Genomic DNA, 15,676 nt, shown 5'->3' with positions numbered 1-15,676 from the left:
CTGCGATCAGGTAGCAGGTTTTTAATTCAGTCATGACCTGCTGAGTAGCTTGTGTGTCCTGTAATTGGTCTGATGATTTCAGCCTTTATCAAAAGATGTCGTCGTTTCTCTAGCAGCTCAGCGTACTCTCTCTCCACTCTCGGATGTTTGTTTTCCTTTTAGTGCAAATAACAGACACATCGTCAGCATTTGTTCGCTGTGAAAATTCCAGAAAATAACCTGCACACACACACACACACACACACACACACACACACACACACACACACACACAACCTCAATCTAACATCACACAGACTTCTTACTAAAGAGGCTCGTCTGTTTAATGTTGTCTGCAACCGATTCAGGCATTTGAGCTCTCGCGTCGCGCTCCTCTGGGTAATGTCTAGTTAGCCCCAGGTTCGCAGTGCGCATGAGAAAAGGGCTGAACTTCCTGCTGCAGCTGGAAGTGAGTCAGAAAACAGCAGATCACTCAAAAGGTCTGTTTAGCCTTTGAAGCAATCATAAAATTAATTATCGAGTAACGCAATCCACAAGTAAACCATGTCAGAACACTCCTGGGTCACGTGACTTCACCAGAAACCCTGGGATTCCAAGGTTCACTTGCGTACAAGTCACTGTACAACGGTGCTGTCACGATGTCTGGATTACTTAATTCAATACGTCACCCTGAAGAACATTGATATTCAATACCGTTTTCGATCGCACAGGGCAAATTTACTCCAACTTACCTGATGAGAAATGTGTTTAACACAACTGTGTGTTAGGAACCATTCACGTGTGAGTCCAAGTATTCATCCCTCAACTCTCGTGTCCGCTGGCCCGGAGGCTCCGAGGGGGATCAGCTCAGCTCCGACAATCACAAACAGCTGTTGGACCAACAACAAGACAACAATCATCAACAAGAGTTTACTGGGCCACCTGGTTGAAAGCTTCCTTCATCGTTCGCTTTGTCTTCATTACAGATGTATTATGTTGACTCCACAAGGCTGTACTTCCAATTAAAATGAGGTTTTTATTAACTGAAAGTTATTTCTGTTCCCTTGATGGATCTCTTGAATGAGTCGTTTCTCAGGAACCACCTCGACTCTTCATACGCGTCTCCACCCACTCGTCCGCGGTTTGAGATCAAAGAGCTTCGGCGGCCAAGCTCCGACTCGGTGGTTCAACGTTATCAGACCATCAGCACTTTTTAAGAGCAGCCTCAGACGTAACGGGCTGTAAAAGTATCGTATTTCTAGTGTGAGTGTTGTCCGACGTGTGGCTGAGACTTCATCTTCCTTTGTTTTCTGTTTTACGACCGCGGCTCTCTGCTTTGGTTATGTTCATCCAGAACTAATTCGGTGCTGTGGAGACGGACTATTGTCAGAGACGTCCTGTCAAAACAGGAAGCGGGACGCTCAGCAGCAGAACACGAGGGAGGATGTAGTTTCCATCCACACATGAACTTAGCATGGAACCTTTTTTTGCTGCTTTTGACAGAAGTGCGTCTGCCGGGAGCTCAAACCGACTGCTCTCAACCGTCTCAAGGCCCACCTCTTCACACTCATAATGAGCCCATTTAAAAAGAAAAAACAAAAAGATGTAATGAAACCCAGACTGGATCTTCACTCATGTAATATTATTTTGTGAAATAATCCTGATTTCATAATCGTTTTAATGCTTCAGGAACTTCCACCGCCGACCAAAGCGATCGTCTCACATGTTACAGACAGATTTTAGAGCTGTAACTCTCATAATTCTAATAATATCTTATTTTGATGTTTGTTTTATAAAGTTTAGGTGATTGAAACACACAATTTCAATCACATTTTGTGTGTCTCTTTCAAAATGTGAGCTTCATTTTTTGGATTGCACTGCTGCTCACTGGTTTGGAAACAGTGGATAAACCCTGTATTAATGGCTTGGCTCACCAATGATTAATCTAAGAAAACAAAAACCAAACAAACAGAGTGTTGTAACTGATGAAGAGCCTCATTCCAGTTCACCGCCTCGTGCGCCAGTCCTCTCAGCTGCAGTGTCTCGTCTCTTGCAGCCAGTCCCATCGATGTGCTGAAGGTTCTGGAGCTGTCTGAGGACATGGAGGGCGTGTCTCTGGAAGCGGGGCTGTGCACCAGCAGGAGGGGCAAGGAGGAGACAGACCTGTCCTTTAAGATCAACAAGAAGATCCAGCTGAGTGCTCCAACCAAGCAGCTTTTCCCGGGTGAGTCAAAGTTCCGGCGTTGTGGTTTGTGTTTGCGATCGTTGACACGCTGGTCTAACACACGCCTGCCTCCTCCCAGATTTCCCCTTCCCTGTTAACTTCTCAGTGATGACCACAGTTAGAGCCATGAAGGGCTCACAGGTCTTCCTCCTCTCCCTCTACGACTCGCAGGTACGTACTGCACCAGTAGTGGCGGCGTGCCGGATGTTCACCCTTCATTCTAGAGTGTATTTCCGTTACGGACCAGGGACTTTAATTATGTAATTGAGCGAAATAAATCCACTGTTCCAAACTTCACCAATCACAGTTGGTCCAGAATCAATTGTCAATTACATTGTTCAATCATATTATATATTTTTATATTTCAAAAAAACAGACACTTCGCTAAATCTTTGTTTGCACTCGGTTATATCAAATTATTGTGAATTTACAGAGCCTGACTGGTGTTTTCCCGAGTTTTTCCACAAAACAACACCTCCTTCATCACTTCTGTCTCTGTGCTCTCTGTCCTCTGTCTGGTCTCTGTCCTCCATGTCCCCTCCGATCGGGTGCTGTCTCAGGGCACGCAGCAGCTGGGTCTGGAGATCGGTCGCTCTCCTGTCTTCTTGTACGAAGACCACGAGGGTCAGCCACCTCCACAACTCTACCCCACCTTTAGAAAGATCAACATCGCTGATGGCAAGTGGGTAACACGCGCACCTGATACACACTTCTAGCTGTCACATGTTTAGAGCTGGGTCTCGTTGAAAAATGTCCGATAAACACCCACTGGATTTTGACCAGCACTGGTTTCTTGATGATGCTTCGTTCAGTACCGCTGTTGAGAAACTTGTCAACACAGGGCACCTTAGGGTGTCAGAAGGGGGCGGAGCTATGACCAAGACAGCTTTGCAATGTACAGTTGGGATATACTCGAACTCACGACCCACAGCGGCGCCAGTAGATAATTTTTGTTGACGAAATATAAAAGATATGATGAATAAGCGCAAGGTCACAAGTGAGCATCTGTTAACGCTCAGCGCATCACGAAGACGCTTCACCCAGCAGCTCTCAACAAGTCTGTTGTGTCAGGTGACAGACAAACCTGCTCTGGATGCTGAAGTTTCAATAAACCGTACTAAATCTCTCTTTTGGAGATCCTGCTGGAGCTGGCAGCTCTGTAGTGCTGGGCTGGCCTGTGTTGACTCTTGAGCTTCACTTTAAATCACACTTTTATTGCCATTTCTACTTGTGACTTTCACAAAAACAAAAAAAAGTACAGTAGATATTCAGTACCCAGACCCATATGTGATACCTGCATCAGAGCCTCTCGCCAAACACAACCTGGAAACGACTCCACTTCTCTTCCTGCCAGGTGGCACAGAGTGGCCTACAGCGTGGAGGGTCAGTCTGTAACCCTCTACTTGGACTGTGCTAAGCTGGACACCCTGGACCTGCTCAGAGGTCATGACCCCCATGTCAGCACTGAGGGAGTTACTGTGTTTGGAACACGCCTGCTGGATGAAGATGTGTTTGAGGTACAATAGAAAAGTTTCAGGATGTTTCGCAATACGACCTGAGGTAGGGTTAGAATTCAGAGATGAGCTCACAGAATCTTGTGTTTGCATTGCTGCTCATATTTAATAGAAAGCCAGGATCATCACCTCGAAGCCTCTCAGCATGTTACCAGTCAGCTCATGTGTCTTTTTTGTCATTTGACATGAGGGGGGGAAAAAAACACAGAATTAATTCCTAGTGTGTGTAGGAAGCTGTGGCTTGTTGCAGCCTGTTTGATTTATCCATCAAATGGTGACAAGTGGATACGGATTAATACTCACTGTTGCTCTCCTGTGGTCAATTAGATGTACTGCAAGTGTACTTCTCTCCTCACTACCTGAAGGACCTGAAGATTTGAATATTCAGATAATATTTATGGCCTAAATAAACAAACAAGTCCCACCGAGTCCCATCATACAAATCAGTAGAATCTTCTCCTGATCATACAGACATTTCTGACTGTATTTCATCAACATTATGAGTTCATTTTATTGATTTTGATGTGGGGGCTTTGTGATGTGTAATCTCATGTGGTCCATCAGTCTAACTGAACAAATCCCAGACTGCCTGGACTCCTCTCCGTGCGTGGACTTGTATGTAATGTTTTAAAATAGAGCTGTGTGTGGACTTAACGCCACTTGAGAGTGGAGCTTCTGGAGACGATTAGACCAACAATCAAAGAAAGGCTCCGTTAAGTGACTTTGATCTGACTAAACGAAAACACACAATCGAAGAAATGGGAGACAGATGCAGATGACATACCCTTTGTGTATTAAAAACATCCTGTACAGTGTCGAATAGTTTTAACGTCCGTAATTTAAAGTGTGATTTCATTTTCATTCATGCAGATTCTTAGATTTCCATGGTGTTTTTGTGTGTGTGTGTGTGTGTGTGTGTGTGTGTGTGTGTGTGTGTGTGTGTGTGTGTGTGTGTGTGTGTGTGTGTGTGCGCGTGTGACTCAGGGAGTCATCCAGCAGCTGCTGATCGTCGATGATCCCAGAGCTGCAGAGACGTACTGTCAGGACTACATTCCAGACTGTGACGCGCCGCTGCCTTATGAGAGCATCTTAACGGAGGATGTGGAAGTAAGAGACGGCCAATGGCAGGCGGGGGGGAGTTGAAGCACGTGTCGAATTCTAGAGGAGAAGAGGGAAGAAAGCAGTGGTGGTGAATGTTGTAAATCCGGACTGTCACTTAAAAACTCAAGTAGCCCACAGGTTTTCTTTTGTAGCAGGAACAAATATTTTAGGTATTCATAGACAGTTAAAAGGACTGGACCAGAAGAGACGATGAATTACGCAATCATTGGAAGTCATTTCTTCGTGCTGTGCTGAGGTACTCCGGGCGAAGACCCCATTATTCTCTCTGGAACCCCTTCAGGGAATTTCTTCAAATTTGTCTCAAAATTCCACTGGAACTCAATAATGAACTGAAGGATTTTAGTGGTCAAAGGTCAAAGGGCAAGGTCACTGCTACATCATATACATGCCGCATCTCTGGAAATTTCCTCCTTCCTATTGCAGTCATCAACTGGGACTCAAGGAGGAGCTGCAAAAAAGGTCAAAGGTCGCTGATACAGACATGCCATGCAACCCCAATGCAGTATTTGTATTTAGATGGTGCTCAACTGAAAATTGTTTCAAAGCCAGCGGGTCACCGACCTCTCTGTCTTCATCTCTTTTTCTCGGTGTCTCTCGTTCCTCACAGTGAACACACGACAGCAGTTTGTGTTTCCCCGGTCTTCTGTGCCAGTTCTCCACACTCCTGGGAACGAGTTCAAACCCTCTTCCGTATCTGCTGCTGTTTTATTATTTCATCCTCCAGCTCCAGACACCCCAGGATTCCTGCCTTATTGTGTTCAGTTGTCACATTTTACCACCACCAGGAATCTGAGGGTCATAAAGAAGCCAACAGAGAACATGAACACGCTTGTGTAGTCTAGAAATATTAAACTGGTGCCACCTGTAGCTGCGGCGTGTTGTTGGGATGTTTTTCTCGTAGCAGATTAATCAGGCGCATCGGGCTTGTAGAGTGACTCTGGGGTTCCCAAAGCGAGGGTTGTGACACACACGAGGGCACAGATGATTTCCAGGAATAAAAAAAGGCCAAAACCCAGAGCTCTCGCCCCCAAAACAGCTTAAACTCCTGTGACAGATTTGTCCAAATATGAGTTCCCTCACATGATGTCCCCGACGGTTGACTCGCTGGTCGCCAAGTGAGCTCAGGGCAGATTTTATTGTCATTTCAAGCTGTTGTCAACTCATGACAAGCAGATTTATTTCCATATTCATACTCATTCTGCAGAGGTGGATCCAAGGTGGAACGATCTGTTCCCTCTGTCTGTCTCTGAGTGCTGTTGTACAGACGGGGATGTGTAACGGTGACGTAATATCCTTGCCTCGAAAAATCTGCGTAGCAAGACTTGATTGAAGCAGGCTAATGTGTTCTCATATCGACATACTCAAAGAAATCAGCCCGCGTACATAAAGATGGAGAGTACGAATTCTAAATAACAGTCCACCTCTGTGTTTGCAGTACTGTGGCATTCCCACCTGACCCTGGAGTACTTCGATACACATCAGCTGGTCTACAGTGTTTACTCTAATCACATGAACTGGTCTGAGGGGTCAAGAGTACCTGATCCAGGCCTGGGTCTCTGGGAGCTTCAAGCGTATCTGACTTGCTGTTGTGTTTGACTCGGTCAGGTGGAGAGGGTCCCGAAGAAACACGTGGTGGAGGAGTTCGAAGAGTTTGACTACAGCGACCTCTATGAGGACATCTCCATCTCCACGGTGACCGCAGGTCCTAATGTCACTGAGTACGAGGTGAGACGCGGCAGGACGAGCCGCAGCTGTCCGTCTCCTTTATTTCTCTCTCCCTCATTATTTGCTTCTGTTTGCTGGACAGATTGTGGAGTACGAAGACTATGACAACAGCACCGATTATTACCAGGTGAACGAGTACGAGTATGAGGAGGAATACGATGACCGTTACGGACCAGCAGAGAGGGGAGGAGAATTCACCCTCAACTCAAAGGTACAAACTGGAGATTACAGCAGAATCCTGTCGTCTCTCCTCTTCCTCCACATTAATCTGGTTCATATCTTCCACTTCCTGTCATCAGGATTTACCAGAGAAAGGGCAGAAAGGAGAGCCTGGATATTTGGGAGCGGTGAGGAAAACGCATGCACGCACACACACACACACACACACACACACACACACACACACACACACACACACACACACACACACACACTTGAATTGTTTATTCCTCCAGATGCGTACACAGCAGCATTGGTTACCTGACCAGGATGATCTAATCCATCAATTCAGCCACTGAACTGACTTGTTTTACACCAGAGGTTTGTGTCATGACTTCAGGAAAGAAGGCTAAAGGCGCATTGTTCAGCCTAAAGGATCGATGAACGGCCTTCATTAATTCATGGTTTATTTATGTAATTAGGATGAAAAGCTGTGAGGACAACAAACAAAACAAAACCGAAGCGTCTCATTTAGCCGGGAGTCAAATGTGATGTCACGATATTTATCCATTATTTCAGACAGTTTCGTTAGTAGCGCTGCTTGAGCACGTCAAGAAATTGAACACTAATAAATATTAATACGTTTTAGCATTTGTTTCACATCTTTTTTAGTGTTCAGTTTTTTTTCAGGTAATGAACACACTTGATTCACTGATATTGCTGGTCTTTTCAATCGATAAAGAACGTTTACATCCAATTTTGAAACACTGCACCATTTGATTCAAAACCATACTGAACGTTACGAGATCCTCGACATCACCTACCAATTTAGTGACTCCGCTTTTGTGTGTAAGTTATATCTTGTGTCCGCAACTTAATTTAGGTTGCAATTCAAATGAACACAATTAAACATCAGAAAAGATTTAATTTGTCTGATATTCCTGCAGGGAACACAGATCGTGGGACCTCACGGGCTTCCTGGACCAGCGGTTAGTAGGTTTCCATCGTGACATGTGACTTGACACCTCACCTGCTCGGTAGAACTGAACTTCTTAAGCTTGCATCATATGAACAGGCTGTTCGTGTGTGTGTGTGTGTGTGTGTGTGTGTGTGTGTGTGTGTGTGTGTGTGAGCAGGGAGAAACAGGGCCTCCTGGAATCACAGGACCAGTGGGACCTCGAGGAGACCCCGGAGAGCTGGTCAGGACTCTCCTCTGCTTGCTACCTGAGTGACAAATCCACCACATGTTGGCGTCTCTCCCTGACTGTCCTCTTGTGTTTCCTCCCAGGGCCCTCCAGGCCAACCAGGCCTGAATGGAGCTGACGGGATCCCAGGCCCCCCAGGAAACATCATGATCATCCCGGTAGCGTGACGCCACCTCTGTGTAGCCTGAGGCCTTACGAGCTGCAGCGATGTCGCTCAGGCAGTTATTTGGGCCTGTTAACTGTGAACGGAGCCTCGGGGCACATGGGAATGTTTGAATGTTGTAACTGAGAAAAGGTGCTGGAGGCTTTTTTGACTTTACATGAAAAGCCATTACGTCACATTGAAGTTATGTATCAACTGTGCTCATGAGCGCTATCCTCTGTCTCAGTGGTGTCTTCGAAACATCTCTGGATATCAACATGGGTCCAGACCTGGTGGCTGTCAAGTGCCTCCTGAATGACACTGAAAGCAACTGCAAATTCTCCCCTCTAGTTTCTGCCATTTGTTGGAGAGTGTGCTCTTGTTTTTAATATTTCCCATTTTGGGCTCAACAAAGCTTTAGTAGCAGAGTCATTCATTGGCCACTAGGTGGAGTATTGAGTTTGACCAAAAAGCGTTATGAGATGTGGGAATTTATCCTTAATGTTGGACTTAGGAGACAGGACAGAGGACTGAATTGTGTTTGTGTGTGCAGTTTCAGTCAGGTGGGGATCCAAAGACGGGTGCAGTTGTTTCAGCACAGGAGGCGCAAGCTCAGGCCATCCTGCAGCAGACCAAGGTACCCCAGCACCTGTGTAACAAGGAGAAAAGCTCTCACTTTTTCCTCCCCTGTACCCCTAGTATTCATTCTTTTCCATTCTATTCATTTCATGCTGAAATATGAGTAAAGCTGATAAGAGGAGTTATATTAAAAGCTGCATTGTGTGTCCTTGTGAGGATGAATGTTGCTTATCCACTTCATCTTCTCCTCCAGCTCGCGATGAAGGGACCTCCAGGGCCGCTTGGCCTGAGGGGAAGACCTGGACCTCTGGTGAGGCACATCACCACATGTTTAGTGTGTCAGCACACTCAGAAATAGAGACAAGAACAGTTGTGTGACTGCAGGTGCAGAAAGGTGCAGGTGCAGAAAGTTCCCTATAAGGTACATTTGTTACCTGGAGAGTAAAATATTAGTTTAAAAGAGGCCAGAAGTGCAACTTTTGACTAACAAACAGGGAACAAACTGAACTGAAACGCACCCCCCCCTCCGCCCCCTTTAGGTACACTATGTCTATTTTTGAGTGTGTTTTCAGGAACATTCAGACCCACACCAGCAGACATCCCGATACAAATGTGTTTGGACAACTTAATGTTGCTATAAATCTTTTTCCCCAGGGTGCACCAGGGCCCTCGGGGCTGAAGGGCAGCAGTGGAGACATGGGGCCACCTGTAAGTCAGCTGGTAGCCATAGCAACGCACACTGCATCTCACTGGAAAACCAGGCCACTGTTTAAATTCAGCACCTTTCCGCGTGTTTTTCTTTCCTGCTCCCTAGGGTCCTCCAGGACAGCCAGGCATCCCTGGCCAGAACGGGCGGGCCGGGAAACGGGTGAGACTGCAGTCTTGATAAATATCGCAGTCTAAAAATGAAGCCCATTTTTAACTGTTTCTACTTAAACTGAAAGTATCTCCCTAACTTGGCCGTGTTCATCAGGGGCGATCGGGTGCTGACGGGGGACGTGGTGCGATAGGAGAGTCAGGCGCAAAGGTGAGGAAGACTCAGCAACACAGTCACTTAGTTGCTCCTCTGTCTTCGTAAAATAAGAGACTCTCTCTCTTCTCTCAGGGGGATCGAGGGTTTGACGGCTTGCCTGGTCTCCCTGGAAACAAAGGACATAAAGTGAGTCAGCTGATAGATTGAGTGAGAGGCGTCAAGCAGATGATCAGTTACTAACTGTGTGTTTTGCCAGGGCGAGAGAGGGAAGCCCGGCCCTGTCGGTCCTTCAGGAGAGCCAGGAGAGAAGGTGAGAAGTCATGGTTGTTGTTGTTGGTGGGTTATTTGTTACTGTGAATTGCTATTAATTATTTTATTATGTTGCACAGGGATCTGAGGGGCCACCGGGACCAAGAGGACAGCCAGGTGATGCTGTGAGTGTTCACACGTGGGTGTATATAGTGACTCATTTAAAGGCGCGCGCCACCAGTTTTACACGAGCGTCACTTTTCCTGTGTGGCGAGGACTAATCAGAGTGCTAAAAGGTTTGACTCGAAAAGTTTAAAGTTTGAAGCTTTACAACAGAAAGCCCCCTTTGCAAACCAGGATTGTGTTATTTTAAGGACCTGGATGTTTTAACAGTCATTAGTGCCATCATGGTGGATTGTGGGATATATTCTGGGATTATGAGCTTGATAAAGCTGCTTCCCCACTGGCCAAAAACCCTGATAACATCCGGCTTGTGTCTGCAACGGGAACGAGTGTAAGCTGCCTTCACTCCCTGACCCTGCTGTAGACTCGGGTGTTAATCTGCTCTGATCAGCATCGACCTGAACGCTGAATCCGTGTGAACGCTGTAATTTCATCTTGGATCCACAAACAACCAGTGAAGGTTCCTGGAGGAAACAAGAGCTTGCTACCTCCGTTGGTCTGGCAACTTTTGGTCGTCATGTCAAGTTCCCAGATGAAGGTGCAAAGATGTAAAACATGAACAACTGGATCAGACGCTGGCCTCCGTTTGGCTGTTACTACAGCTGCCAGAGAGTACACACTAGTACACACACTCGCTGATATTTGACTGCAAGTCTCACTTCATGAACAGTCAGGCAACTCACCAGGGGAGGAGGATAAGTCTTCTTTTATTAGAAAGTTTTCCTGGGTTTAAAGAACCTGTGTGTACTGTGCGTATGTGTGTAGTGCATAACGGGTATTAGTCTGTCTCTAGTTCCTCCAAACTTTGATTACATCAGGAAGTAAAAGATTTCATAGACGTTAGGTCCTCTAGTAAACAAAAGTCCAGGGCACAGGTATCTAGAAGAGAGCTCAAAAAACACAGATCCCTGAAAAGCCTCCTGTATTATTACCTGAAATTGAAGACACTGTCAGCCAAATATCCTTTATGAAAGTGTTCGTATCGTGTCCAGCTGCTCTTACAGACATTGTCAGATGCCCTGCATGAAAGTGATCATTTTAACAACACGTAGACATTGATTTACTCCACCTGTGTCAGCATGTAATGATAAAAACAGCCCCCAGTGCTGCTCTACTGCTTCAGAAACAATCAAGGGTTCATTCTGGTTATTTCACACAGTTTGTGTGTAGTTTCTGTCATTTCGTCTGCCTGGAGGAGAAAAACCTCGAGATAATACAGACGCTGACCAGCGAGTCAGTGTAGCAACCCTTATCAAGGATAATAGAAGTGATCTGTTATGACTGTGTAACACCAAGGTTGTGTCTGCTGCATTTAAGCAATACAGCAACACACACACACACACACACACTCACACACACACACACACACTCAGTTATATGTCATTGAATGTAACTGCAGTGTTTTTTCCAGGGCGCCAGAGGTCTGAATGGCCCCAGAGGTCGACCTGGACCCCTAGGACAGCCTGTGAGTGTTGCTCTCTCCATTTTTCTGTACACTACACTCACACACACACACACACACAAACATACGCACACACTTATCTTTAACCTTGACATGAGTAAAAGACATGAAAAAAGACATGAGATAGGAGTAATTATCCTGCCATCTCACATCAGTGTTTATTCATGTGGAGAGAGTAAGCCTCCTCTCGCCGCCAGCATGAATCCGTGATGATGTCCGTGTCAGATTCTGCTGCATGATAGTGCCTCATCATAAGCTTTCACTGGTTCTCCATTTGTTAACATGATGTTATGTAATTTTTAATCTAGAAGTGACAAAGTATATTTCTGCCAGATCCAACATCACATGTTCTAGCACCTGAAGCGTTTTCCATCTAGTTTGCATAACTTCGTAGAAACGTCATGTTAGCGCCTGATAGCATCTGATAACACACCGGGGATAAAATTGCAGATGTATGATGAATGTTTGAAAAAGCTTTCATTTTGAATGTTACGGCTGCTTGATATGTTAATACGCCGCTTCAGAATAGCATTTTCAACACAATCTGCTGTCAAATTGATGGAATCACTCACGCCTTTGAAACTAAATGATCCACTTGTCATATTCGTTTGTTGACTCTTGATGTTGAAATTAGCATTAAAACATTAAATAGTCAAGACCATGTCATTTAATCAACATATTAAATTGCTTTGGGTATAAACAAATGATGCAGCTGTTTTGTGTTTTTTTTTTAACAATTGCATGTAATGCTTTAGATGTGAAATAACTTGAATTTCACTCTTAATTTACTCTTAAAAGGCTGTACAACTCTTTCTTGTTGTTGCCTAATGAAGCGTTAAATGCCCAATGCGGTGAGATCACACTGCCAGTGAGAGGTAAATGATTATTTTTAGCTTTGTTTAGTTGTCATCCCAAGGCAGGGTAATTTTACATGCGTCACGGGAATCGCTTCAACTTTTTTTTTTTTCTTCTCAAGTTGGACTAAAAATACAAATATGATTTGGGGATAGAGGGTCCTTGTGAGGAGACAGTGGAGCTGCCAGGAAATTAGTACTGTACTGGGGAGTTGTACGTTTTGACAGCGTTTGGCAGCTTCATAATCTGCCTTTAAAAGCCAGACGTGTGTCCCAGATGAGGAGGTGATCTGAGTGCGTTTTAAGTATCTTCCTTTCTTCCTCACAGGGTATTCGAGGAATTGATGGAGTTCAAGGTTCAAAAGGAAACATTGTGAGTATTGCTGATATCGTAGAACGACAAGCTTGGTGACGCACAAGTTCAAATGACATCATTTCCTGTTTCCCACAGGGGCTCCCAGGAGATGTTGGGGCACCTGGACAACAAGGCAACCCTGGAATCCATGTACGAGCAGAAAATGGGTGCACAGAAAAATAAAACAGTGGCGTATAGTAGCTGCAACTAACACTCCGTCTCTCCTTCAGGGTTTTCCTGGTCCTCAGGGGTTAGTGGGACTGCCGGGAGACAAGGTAAGAGAGTTGATTTTACGCTTTGCACTGCAGGAGCCCCCTTTGATCCGCTCACCTTTATCGTGTAGGGACCTCAAGGAAAGAAAGGGATGCAGGGCTTGCCTGGAAACGACGGGCCTCCAGTAAGCACACGCATGTTTCATGTCTTATTGACACAGTGCATTCCCGAGCCCCCAGTCCCACCTCCCAACATGCCTAAACACCGGTGATATCATGTCCTTCTGTCAACAGGGTCACCCTGGCAGGGAAGGTACCCCCGGTGAAAAAGGAATACCAGTAAGTCTGATGTGTGCAGTTGTGCATCTGTGAACGATGCATTCATGTTGTCTCTGTTTGTTTTTCTTCCTGGAGGAATAGTAAGACATTTTAGCTTCCATAACTATGATAATGAAACACACTTAGACATCACACAATCAAAACAGCTTTGAAAAGCTTGGTTTTCTATGATGGATTTGAATATTGGGACAGTTGCCGAGAGTTCTGGAGGGAGTTGAGTTGATCTGCTCTGTACACACAGCATCTACCGCATGTCTGTGGAAGGATCCCTCCTCTGAGGTTCCTCTGTAGCTCTCTGACCTGTTACATGAGTTTTTTTGGGGGTGGTCACGTCTCGCTCCAAGGACCTGAAAGCCAGTTAGCAAGGACAGTTGCAGCGGTGTAAGCTGCTCCGTCTCAGCTGGGACTCAGCTTGTCAAGTTGCCACAGGCTGGTTTTAGAATGTTAGTGTTATATAATGTATGTTTTCCTCAGCGTCTATGGGCTGCAGCTCAACTGCCACAACAAAGCCCAGGGTTACCAGCTCCCCCAGTGCTCTGCTTATTAGAGGTGTCGCCAACTCCTCTAAACGATGGAACTGCTCGGGGAATAGATGGGCGATCTCCTGTTACTAATTCACATCATAAAACCTCCAAAAAACATCTCCAACCCTTCGTGTTCTTTCCCCTTCATCAGCTCTAAGTGCAAGTGGCGCACTGTCCTCGTTCATGCAGCAGAAGAGCAGAGAGCAGTTGCTATGGAAACAATGCATTTCCCGGTGTAGTTGCAGCAGCGGAGTAACCTGGCAGGTTTCAGAACATTGCGAAGTTTTGACTCGGTATTGCAAGTTTCAACTCGTAAACTGGCCTTCAGGACTGAGAGCATCTCATGAGTGTCTTAAACAGATTGTGAAGGCCCCTGAGGAGGAGCCCTCCTAGTTGTTTTCCTCATTTTCTGGTCTCGCTGCAACGCTAAGGAATAATGACCGTTAATGACCATTTTATCAATTACTGCATCACCACAAGCGTTGATTCCAAAGTTGTGAACTATTCCTGTAATGTGTCTTTTTGTAGGGTTCTACAGGAGTCCAGGGGCCTGTTGGATACCCCGGACAACGAGGAGTTAAGGTGGGAAATGCTACATTTTCTTGTTATTATATAAAGACGTTGTGATTTCTAATCCAGATTCTCCTTCACGCCACAAATCTCTTGGCACAACTTTGAACTCCCACTCATTAAATCACTAGAATAACGTGTTTTTTGTCCATATTAAAGCAGTGTCTCACAGTTCTCATAAAGTACACTGTTTTACATCTTCTTGCTACATAATGAAGCAGATGTTTATGTTTATGTGTGGCAGATGTTTATGTTTCCACTGCCAGCAGTTGGGTTTAATAGCAAAGCAAGCTGGCATTTTAATAAGCTTGCAACCTCATGAATACTGCAATATTATACAGTACATCTGATTTTTCTTCAGTTATTTGTCTCTTTCTGTTTGACAGGGTGCAGATGGAATCAGAGGATTAAAGGGTAGCAAAGGCGAGAAGGTGAGAGAGACAGAAAACTTCAGTGATTGTGTTAAGTCGGACTGTTTCGTGCTGGAAGTATCGTGGCACCGCCAACTCCAGCACTCACACCTCCACTTTCACCACCATCTGTGTTTTTATGTCATCTGTGGAACTGAGTTTTCTGTGTCCTTCTGTTTGTAGGGAGAAGACGGTTTTCCAGGGGCCAAGGGGGAGATGGGAGCGAAAGGTGACTCAGGGGACAACGGATCTACAGGTGTCCGGGGAGAAGATGGTCCTGAGGGACCCAAAGGACAGATGGGGCCTCAAGGAGAAGCTGGTTCTCTTGGCACTTCGGGAGAGAAGGTACAGAGCTGGGTTAGCGTACAGAATTTTTAAAAAAAGAAAGAAAAATATTACTAAATGTAAACCCAAAGATTCACGCTGTCTCATTTCCAGGGTAAACTGGGAGTACCCGGGCTGCCAGGGTATCCAGGCCGACAGGGGCCAAAGGTAATATCAATACCACAAAGACTACTGGGCTGACTACGTAGTAGAATAGCACATATATTTTTTGAATTGGTTCAACCTGACCAGAGACAACATAGTGGGAGTCTGATGAACCTTCAAACACCAGAGTGCACTGGGCTCTCCGCGGCCAGGCCCCGGTAGTGCTGACGCGTTACAAATAAAACACCGTCCCTGTTGTGTTCACGAGAAATTTCTGTCTTCCTCTTCCCCTGCTAGATTTGAATGACAACATGGCGTGTTTTTTGTTTTTGTTTTTATTTTTAACGTACCAAAAAAAAAAAAAAAAGTATCAGTCAGACTGTTGTTAGGTTCTACAGGCGATTTCTCAGTTGGTTTGGTGAAACAATCCAATGTTCGTCCCGCATTCTAATGATGTACAGCTGCAT

General features: G+C 45.4%; 1 protein-coding gene and 1 long non-coding RNA gene across 3 annotated transcripts in view; one reads left to right on the top strand and one right to left on the bottom strand.

The window, feature by feature from the left end:
• The window catches only part of LOC147257830 (uncharacterized), a 50,558-nt gene that overhangs the window by 20,844 nt on the left and 14,038 nt on the right, over nucleotides 1–15,676 (top strand). For both annotated transcript variants that reach the window (XM_086212014.1, XM_086212013.1), the window contains exons 2-30: nucleotides 2,036–2,203; nucleotides 2,283–2,374; nucleotides 2,764–2,885; nucleotides 3,558–3,720; nucleotides 4,702–4,824; nucleotides 6,445–6,564; nucleotides 6,647–6,775; nucleotides 6,864–6,911; nucleotides 7,671–7,712; nucleotides 7,860–7,922; nucleotides 8,012–8,086; nucleotides 8,624–8,707; nucleotides 8,903–8,959; nucleotides 9,304–9,357; nucleotides 9,464–9,517; nucleotides 9,623–9,676; nucleotides 9,755–9,808; nucleotides 9,879–9,932; nucleotides 10,012–10,056; nucleotides 11,466–11,519; nucleotides 12,699–12,743; nucleotides 12,822–12,875; nucleotides 12,956–13,000; nucleotides 13,069–13,122; nucleotides 13,232–13,276; nucleotides 14,329–14,382; nucleotides 14,757–14,801; nucleotides 14,964–15,125; nucleotides 15,219–15,272. In XM_086212014.1, coding sequence (XP_086068140.1) covers nucleotides 2,036–2,203; nucleotides 2,283–2,374; nucleotides 2,764–2,885; nucleotides 3,558–3,720; nucleotides 4,702–4,824; nucleotides 6,445–6,564; nucleotides 6,647–6,775; nucleotides 6,864–6,911; nucleotides 7,671–7,712; nucleotides 7,860–7,922; nucleotides 8,012–8,086; nucleotides 8,624–8,707; nucleotides 8,903–8,959; nucleotides 9,304–9,357; nucleotides 9,464–9,517; nucleotides 9,623–9,676; nucleotides 9,755–9,808; nucleotides 9,879–9,932; nucleotides 10,012–10,056; nucleotides 11,466–11,519; nucleotides 12,699–12,743; nucleotides 12,822–12,875; nucleotides 12,956–13,000; nucleotides 13,069–13,122; nucleotides 13,232–13,276; nucleotides 14,329–14,382; nucleotides 14,757–14,801; nucleotides 14,964–15,125; nucleotides 15,219–15,272 — 2,213 coding nt within the window. The remainder of the gene's footprint in view (nucleotides 1–2,035; nucleotides 2,204–2,282; nucleotides 2,375–2,763; nucleotides 2,886–3,557; nucleotides 3,721–4,701; nucleotides 4,825–6,444; nucleotides 6,565–6,646; nucleotides 6,776–6,863; nucleotides 6,912–7,670; nucleotides 7,713–7,859; nucleotides 7,923–8,011; nucleotides 8,087–8,623; nucleotides 8,708–8,902; nucleotides 8,960–9,303; nucleotides 9,358–9,463; nucleotides 9,518–9,622; nucleotides 9,677–9,754; nucleotides 9,809–9,878; nucleotides 9,933–10,011; nucleotides 10,057–11,465; nucleotides 11,520–12,698; nucleotides 12,744–12,821; nucleotides 12,876–12,955; nucleotides 13,001–13,068; nucleotides 13,123–13,231; nucleotides 13,277–14,328; nucleotides 14,383–14,756; nucleotides 14,802–14,963; nucleotides 15,126–15,218; nucleotides 15,273–15,676) is intronic.
• On the bottom strand, nucleotides 424–1,116 carry LOC147257831 (uncharacterized). Its single transcript, XR_015117493.1, has 3 exons — nucleotides 1,024–1,116; nucleotides 732–869; nucleotides 424–442 (listed from the first exon to the last, which is right to left on the bottom strand). It is a non-coding gene; the product is annotated as an uncharacterized LOC147257831 (long non-coding RNA).

The sequence above is a fragment of the Aulostomus chinensis genome, chromosome 8 (assembly GCF_037954235.1).
Source record: "Aulostomus chinensis isolate RoL2024-O1b breed Wild chromosome 8, RoL_Achi_v1.0, whole genome shotgun sequence".
Classification (NCBI taxonomy): domain Eukaryota; kingdom Metazoa; phylum Chordata; class Actinopteri; order Syngnathiformes; family Aulostomidae; genus Aulostomus; species Aulostomus chinensis.
The sequence above is the reverse complement of the archived record's forward strand: the minus strand, read 5'-3'. Positions and strand labels throughout refer to the sequence as shown.